This window comes from Choristoneura fumiferana, chromosome 14 (assembly GCF_025370935.1).
Source record: "Choristoneura fumiferana chromosome 14, NRCan_CFum_1, whole genome shotgun sequence".
Taxonomy (NCBI): Eukaryota; Metazoa; Arthropoda; class Insecta; order Lepidoptera; family Tortricidae; genus Choristoneura; species Choristoneura fumiferana.
In genome coordinates, this window is record NC_133485.1 from 12,537,473 (window position 1) to 12,545,780 (window position 8,308).

General features: G+C 39.9%; 2 protein-coding genes and 2 non-coding genes across 4 annotated transcripts in view; all 4 read right to left on the reverse strand.

Annotated features, from left to right (window-relative positions):
- The window catches only part of LOC141435194 (dynein axonemal heavy chain 10-like), a 122,726-nt gene that overhangs the window by 21,024 nt on the left and 93,394 nt on the right, over nucleotides 1-8,308 (reverse strand). The window contains 1 exon segment of the mRNA XM_074097822.1: nucleotides 1,219-1,462. Within this exon segment, the coding sequence (XP_073953923.1) occupies nucleotides 1,219-1,462 (244 nt within the window).
- The window catches only part of LOC141434914 (dynein axonemal heavy chain 10-like), a 22,853-nt gene continuing 17,264 nt past the window's right edge, over nucleotides 2,720-8,308 (reverse strand). Inside the window, exons 10-16 of the mRNA XM_074097402.1 lie at nucleotides 6,823-7,020; nucleotides 6,068-6,212; nucleotides 4,758-4,975; nucleotides 4,002-4,103; nucleotides 3,601-3,704; nucleotides 2,789-3,063; nucleotides 2,720-2,730 (exon numbers count right to left, since the gene is read on the reverse strand). Coding sequence (XP_073953503.1) covers nucleotides 2,720-2,730; nucleotides 2,789-3,063; nucleotides 3,601-3,704; nucleotides 4,002-4,103; nucleotides 4,758-4,975; nucleotides 6,068-6,212; nucleotides 6,823-7,020 — 1,053 coding nt within the window. The remainder of the gene's footprint in view (nucleotides 2,731-2,788; nucleotides 3,064-3,600; nucleotides 3,705-4,001; nucleotides 4,104-4,757; nucleotides 4,976-6,067; nucleotides 6,213-6,822; nucleotides 7,021-8,308) is intronic.
- LOC141435398 (5S ribosomal RNA) lies at nucleotides 5,081-5,199 on the reverse strand. Its single transcript, XR_012452152.1, has one exon. It is a non-coding gene; the product is annotated as a 5S ribosomal RNA (ribosomal RNA).
- LOC141435407 (5S ribosomal RNA) lies at nucleotides 7,055-7,174 on the reverse strand. The gene has a single exon (XR_012452161.1). It is a non-coding gene; the product is annotated as a 5S ribosomal RNA (ribosomal RNA).

The window sequence follows — 8,308 nt, forward strand, 5'->3', positions numbered from 1 at the left end:
ATTCGCAAGAGCTTTACACATTTATGTAAAGTGTATTCAAATAGGGAGTTGAACAGGCAGGTACTTATTCAATTTATTCGTGCCAGCTCTTGTGAATCGACCTGTACTATGCTATGATAAAGTCAACAACAGTCGCTTAATTATCGCAAACTACGAGTATATGACGAGGCATCGCTTATCACTGCGCGAATGAGGGCAATCACGTATGAATTCGCCGCTAGAGGCGCTAGTGTAGCGTGAGGTCTCTGAAATGTCAAATCTCATAGTTTTTGGGTGAGCTACGCGGGTTTATTTATAATTAGAATAATTTTGTGAATATTTTGCATTACTTACCTGAAATTAATTATGGGAATTATGCGTTACGGGGCAATGATTGTCTGTGTTTTGAGTCAGTTTTGTCTTTCGGAAACTTTTGTCCTCCCTTTTTTCCGAACAAAACGCAACACTGTGGTGGCTCGATATTTTTATGGTACGGTTTTAAGGTGTATTAAATATGATATTGCACTTAAACTTTGTTTCACGCCCGTAAAAGCTCTTTAGCTGATACTTATCGCTCCGTGGTGAACGGCAGCTTCTGAGGAACACCACCCGGGTCTTAGCGTTCGATCAGAGTTTAGCGAGAATGAAATACCAGGTCGCTTTTTCGAAAACCCGATATCGAAATCGAAATTAATTTTCGCGCCCGTTGCCACAAGATTTTGGCACCCCTTGCCAGCTGGCGCTCGTAGCGGCCACTTCACACTCGCTCTACCGTAAACACTAATGAGGGCTATCGTTTTTTGTCTCACTAGATGGCGCACTGTTGCGTGAGGTTATTAAGTATGGTTTTGAAAGTCTGTTATTACGGGCGTGAAAACAAAGTTTAGATTAAAATCATATTTAATACACCTTAAAACCGTACCATATAAATATCGAGCATGCCACAGTGTTGCATAGTCCCCGTTTTGTTCGGAAAAAAGGGAGGACAAATGTTTCCGAAAGACAAAACTGTCTCAAAACACAGACATTCATTGCCCCGGAACGCATATTTGCCATAATTAATTTCAGATATTGCAAAATATTCACAAAATTATTCTAATTATAAATAAACCCGCGTAGCTCGCGCAAAAACTATGAGATTTGACATTTCGGAGACCTCACGCTACACTAGCGCCTCTAGCGGCGAATTCATACGCGATAGCCCTCATTGTATAAGCGACGGGATAATGTTACTCTTACCCGCTGATCTCAACCTCATTGGTAAGGTTCCTCTCGATGGTGAAAGGCAGCGTGAGCGGCACGCCGCGCGCCTGCACGTCCCCGAGCCAGTCCTCGTAGATCATGGTCTCGCGGAATGAGAACGAGAACGGGCCCGCGTAGCTCAGGAACGACGCGGCCAGAAGGCAGTTGCCCACGAGACGGGACTGCTCCACGTAGAGAGCTGCCAGGTCGACAGTCCAGCGCGCCTGTTCGCTGGATAAGCCTGTGTTCAAAATTATAGCGAAATTGATAAGAGAATTAAGATATAAATAAATATTTTTATTTGAAAACTAGAGGTTACCCGCGACTTCGCACGCGTAAACTATTCGGTCTGGTAGTTGCAATTGAATTTCTGGGATATTACAAAATTCCCCTTGGAATTCCCAAAATTTATATGACGGTCTTCATTGACGTTAAGAACAACTGTCCAAAATACCAAGACTCTCAACCCAGCGGGTGAAATTTCAAGATTTTATCCCTATCCCTTGGGAATATCGGGATAAAACGTAGCCTGAGTTATTCCAGAGGTCCAGCTACCTACATAACAAATTTCATAACTCTAAGCTCAGCGGTTGTTATTTCGAGATTTTATCCCTATCCCGTGGGAATATCTGAATAATAAGTATCCTATGTATTAATCCAGGTTATAAACTAACTTTCTGCCAAATTTCATCTAAATCCGTTCAGCCGTTTTCGCGTGAAGAATTAACAAACATACTCACTCATTCACAAACTTTCGCATTTAAATAATACGAGTATTAGTAGGGTAATCCTTAAATACCTTGAAATGAGGGTTTTCACCGAGGCGAAATATCGCTAGATGGCGTTAGTATCGTGAGCTCCGTTTGACGTTTGCTCGTGATTGGTTAAATAACTAAATGAGCCAATCGCAAGCAAACGTCAAACGGACCTCTCGATACTAACGCCATCTAGCGATATTTCGCCTCCGTGAAAACCCTCATTTACAGTTGGCATCGTATAAAAAGTTAGTTGGAAACTGAACCTTATTAATTTCATGACGTATTATAACTATGAAAATATGCATTGTAATTATTGAAAATACGACTAGCTTTAATAATATTCTTTGTCAGGTATGTATTCGATAGCTGCTTTTGATTCTGTGGCAGTATGCTCCAAAAAATGGGGGCCTTATTAATGGTTAAGACCGTGTGACAGAAACAAATGGCGATAATGACAACGATTATGATCCTCAGTATGTGACAATAAGGCCTCTACTGTACGTAAATGGATCATTTCCTTTAGTTTCACGTAAATTTTCGGTATACCACCGACATAAATATCACTAAATTGTGATTATAAAGAATCAAAACAGAAAAACTAAAAATAAAGCTGTTACAAAAGCATACCCTTAACTGACTAGGTTAATCGTGAAAGCTTTTTATTTTTCTAGCAAATAAAATAACCAGTTCTGTAATTTTTGGCCTCAATTCCAATTGCATTCTGTTTTTTATGTCAAAACCTACTCTTTGGCTAATGTCAAACATTCCCGCACCGAAAACCCCGATGTATAACCATAACATAATATTACCCGACATCAGTTTATCCGCAGCTACGAGCCGCCGCATCATGATATCGGTCTCTTCCTGGAGCTCCTGCCTCCTCAGTATAGCCGTCTCATACTTCGCGTTCAAGCCGTCCAAGGTCTTCTGGAGCCGATTGATCTCCCGGTTCAGGGATTCTAAATAATTCACGGCTTCAGAGTATTCTTTCTCTAGCGCTTCTACTTTGTCCTGCTTCGGTTTTACTTCTTTGTAGACGGCGCAGTAGCCGAGGACAGCGATGACGAATTTCAGCAGGCCGTAACTACAGGACCCCAAGTATCATGATCAAATATAACAAAAAGGACATATACTTAAATTGTGTCACACATTGGGGGAAGGTTTGTGGCACGGAATCAAAATAAATGCTATTTTAAGGGGCTGTTTCACCATCCATTGATTAGTGTTAACTGACGGTTAAACGTGATACCATCTCTATTTGTTTTGTTCGAATAGATGGAGACGGCATCACATTTAACCGTCAGCTAACACGATTAAGCCCTTATAGTAATAATAGTGTTAATTATGATCAAGGTGTTTCGTAATTTATAGATAGTCCCTAAGCTAAAGTTATATCGTCAAATAAATTTTATTGTGAAAAATTGCAGATAAAAAAATTGACGGTACCTACATTTCTACATTTTGTTTTCAGTTACGTGTCATGGGCACAGCCAGCAGGATTGTACTGTACCGACTTATTTCGCACTTTGACAGGTAGACGGACAGCGTAACGACAGTTATAGGGTTCTGACCCTAAAGGCAATCTAAACTTGGTATTCAAACAAATACTGTAGGCACTCACCCTGCCTTACTGATCGACTGCATGGTATCCAGTTTCTTGCTTTTCTTCATGTGCGCTTTAACAGCCTTAACCTGAGCTTGCGTGATGAGGTCGCAGTTCATCTCCTGTCAATGACAAATCACAATATATCTGAGCGTGACGATTGGTCGTCAAGGTTCAGTTGCAGATGCGAATACGACCGGGTCGCGCGACCCACTGCTTAGTATGGACTTAGTCGCGTGTCGCGGATATCTTTAGGGCATAAATGCGACGTCGTCTCTATTTGTTCGGATAAAACAAACAGAGACAGCATCACAGATACGCCACGTAAAATTTATCAATGAGTGGTGAAAAAGGCCGTAATTATTTCATAATAAATTTTAATTTTATTTAATTAGTATATATATTATTGTATTAATTACCTGAAGGTTCCGTAGAAAGTTGGGGTCGGCCATCATGCCTTTGGCTCCCTTCCAGCTGACGTCCTTGATGCCTCGTATAATCACCACGCACTCACACACCACCTATGCGAAGAAACCTTGTTGCCATATTATCAAAATCATCGGAAACCGTCGACCCAACTTCCAGGTGACATAATCCAAAAAATATTCGAGCCGTGGTAGCCAACCCTACTTGAAATAGTAGAGGATCGTGGGTTTGTGTCTGGGCTTACACATCTGGTGTAAACCTCTGATTTTTTAACCCCCGACGAAAAACAGGGGTGTTATAAGTTTGACCGCTATGTATGTGTGTCTGTCTGTGGTACCGTAGCTCTTAAACGGGTGGACCGATTTGAATGCGGTTTTTTTATTTGAAATCAGGTATTTTAGCGATGGTTCTTAGACATGTTTCATCAAAATCGGTTTAGCCGTTTTTGAGATATTGAACTTTGAAAACATCGTGGAAAACTTGCACACAGCTGCAACGAAATTTATGATGTGTGTGATAAATTTGATGATTTCATTACAAACCATACTGTACTTTTGGCGCGAAAAGTAAATCAATATATCCTCCTAATCTTTCGCATTATAAAATGGTAGAAGTAGGTTTAAACGATGTGTACAGCCAGCAGCAGATGTAGATGAGCAGTTGCGATGTTGAAATGATAACCGCTCATCCACTTCTGCTGCTGACTGTACATAAACAGCCTCAAGTTATTTATATATCGCTTTTCGTACCTGTACAGCCTCTGGCGGGGTGGCAAAGGACCGAATCTCAGTGATATCGTTCTTATCCAAGTCAGCCAGCGCCAACCTAGCTGCCTCTAGAGCGGGCAGCGCCGCCGATAGAGCTTCCATAGCCTCGCCCTTCTCTTCGGATATAATTTCGCTTTGCTGTGTAATCTCCACGCTTTTTATGGCTGCCACCTGTTGTTTCACTACAGCTGCCGATGTCGCTAAAATAAACAGACAAAATGTTATCCTGATTTATAAATATAAAACTATATAGAGCGTAATTTCTAAGTGTATTATTCCATCACACATAAATTGAAAATGCAAAAAGCCAACGGCACGCGGTGTTCCCAGGCGGTCACCCATCCAAGTACTGACCGCGCCCGACGTTGCTTAACTTCGGTGATCGGACGAGAACCGGTGTATTCAACGTGGTATGGACGTTGGCGACAACATCGTTAAAAATGGTCAAAATACCACAAACAGGACTTATCACGCTAAACACAGGAATAAATTTACCTCGACGTCTCGACCACATTACGAGTACAGTGGCCGTGGTCATGAGTAGACTGAAGTTTCAACCGCTTCAAATAAAAAAATGAAAAAACCCGGTTGAAATAAAAGAAAAACAAAAAAAAAAACCAGGACGATGGATAAAAGCTTTCATCTTTGTGGAATCTGTTATAAAATAAGTGTCGGCGTCGAGATGAATGTACGGAGGGACGATCTGACGTTGTTAGTGTTGGGTGTCGGTGTGATGGGGTAACAAATAAAAATGACCAAGTGCGGGTGCTTCGAAGGACTCGCGCTGCTAGGCAGACTTGACACCCCACACTTCAGTCTACTCGTGACCACGGCCACTGTAATATCGTCGAAACGTCGAGGTAAATATTATTCGTGTGTTTAGCGTGATAAGCCATGTTTGTGGTATTTTGACTATGAGTGAACATCACGAAATTTTGAAACGTTATTATGGTTTAAGCAATCTTCAATTTCCAAGTTGATGGATGACGTCTAAGCATATCGATAAGAAAAACAGCAGATATTACCGCGTTAGATGTATTTAATTATCACAAGGGCAAAAGTTCAAAGAAAGTTGTTCTAAATACAATCTAGGGCTCTTCATGGCTAGAGTGAATAGACTGTTACTGAACCGGTGAGATACACCCTTGACCTCATTTGCACTTATCATCAGGTGAGATAGCGGTCAATCACGGTCAGTTTTAAGTAAAAAAAAAGAAAGTCTAGCCACCATATCCGAAGAAAAAAACAGTGTGAATTGATTCTGCAGCCAGATTTAACTGTTAACTGATTACCCTTAGTGATCTCCTTTACCAGGACCTCGCATTCTAGGGTCTGTTCAGCGACAATGACCTTCTGCACGGCTAATTTTGCATTCAAGTCCTCCAACTGAACATTGGCTTCCTCAATCTTGGCTAAACCTCCGATGAGACGTTCGCACTACAACATTTATAAATTTTGAGTAAAGCCTTATATATATATAACTATCTACGAATAAATGATTACACAATATAATGTATGTGACGTTGTGACATTTCTATTCCTATTAACTAACACGCTTATAATTAGCTTCATTTTAAATTAAGTATGTACAGTCGAGTTCATAAACTTGTAAGCAAAAATTTTATCAACAATATCTGAACACGACTCTATTGTTAACGGCGTAGAAGCGTCTTAAAATTTTTGCTCACAAGTTTATGAACTCGACTGTACCAATATTTTCATCCACTTCTTATTGTTGTTTTGATCGTAGATTGATATTGGTTCTGTTAACAATACAATAATAATGGTACTATCATGCTGATTTGATAATGGATTCGGAAGCCTAGACGGAACTCAAAAAGAGAGTAATTTAACCTAACCGTGTTTGGGTTTGTCTGATGATGGAGCAGTTAAGCAGGGACTGGAACTCCACGAGCGCACAACGTACTTACCTAAAGTAGCCTTGTTAGGGTTTGTTACAATGGTCTTAGGATATATTTAGACCTAAGATGGTTTCCATACTTTTATGGTTTCATGGATGGAGTCTACGACCTGCATGAGAGCTTACCTGTGCGACGATAAACGAATCTTTCTCATTAAGAAGCGACAAATAATTTGTGAGATAATCCATGTAATGTTTCGGAGTGACGTAGTTGTTTCTCCGTAAACGTTGCAAAAATTCCACAGAATATCTGGCCACAGACATGTGAACGTGGACCACATGCTCCACTATTATTGGTCGGAATTCTTCAGGTATTTTTTGTACCTGAAAAAAATTACGCATTAAATAATAGCAAAAAAGCCAACGGCACGCGGTGTTCCCAGGCGGTCACCCATCCAAGTACTGACCGCGCCCGACGTTGCTTAACTTCGGTGATCGGACGAGAACCGGTGTATTCAACGTGGTTATGGACGTTGGCGAACATGATCCGAAATATTGGCCATATAATTGAATTCCAAGAAAGTTGTACTGATTCGAAATTACAAAAACATAGCAAAGTATCACTTATATCGTAAAATTGCTGTAGCGGTCATAGTAAACATATTATGTGATAATTGCAATGCATGTCAATTACTACCTATTGTAAAGATAGAGTAAAAAAAAGCCAAAAAAAAGTTCATTTTACGTATACCACCTATAATAAATAGTCTCATTAGGTAAATTTTTCTGTCTGTTAAAATTAGCAAAAAGTAAACACTCTGTAAAATATGAAGCTTTTAGATATCACGGTTTAAAAGATCCAGCTCTGTGATAGACAGACATACAGACAGATGGAAGCGGATTTTGAATTACATCTGCTAGGAACACGTTAGCGACTGCCAACAAAGCTTGCTTCGGCACGGGAACTGCCAATCAATGGTTGTGTTGTTCACCAAACCAGGGAAACTTCGACACCTGCCAAAAAAACTATAAGTAGGTAACTTGGTTACATGACACAAGCAATTGTTTTAAGAGTACTAGAACCACTCGCTAGTAGATTTATGTCGAGCAATTTGCAAGTAACGAACGACATAAGTAAAGGCTACTTTTTTATCCCGATATTCTCACGGGATCGAGATAAAATCTCGAAATCTCATCTGCTGGGTAGTCATAGTATTTGGAACTGTTGATAATGGAACGTCAATAAAGATTACAATGTATTTTTTGGAAATTCTTAAGGGAATTCAATAAAAATTCCAAAAATTTTCAACTTCATCAACTTATGTCTTAATGATTACGCGTGTCGAAGCCGCCCGTAAACTAACTTACTTATTATACACAACTGACCTATTAATGCAGTATTAAAATTGCTGTGTTCAACCTGTTCCTCAGCAGATCACCGCTGGGCGACATGGACAGAACCACATGAAGATTTTCTGCACATTTATTGCAGAAGAACGCCCAAACACCGTCTCTGAAAATGACAACAGAAATGTATTTCCTAAGTATTCTATATTTGGTCAATATTGTAAACGTCCATTGACAACTGAAACCGGAGTACTCTATTATTTTTTTATTTTTTAAATAATTTTTAATTTGTAATAAAACCTAAAAATCAATCAAATCAATCATA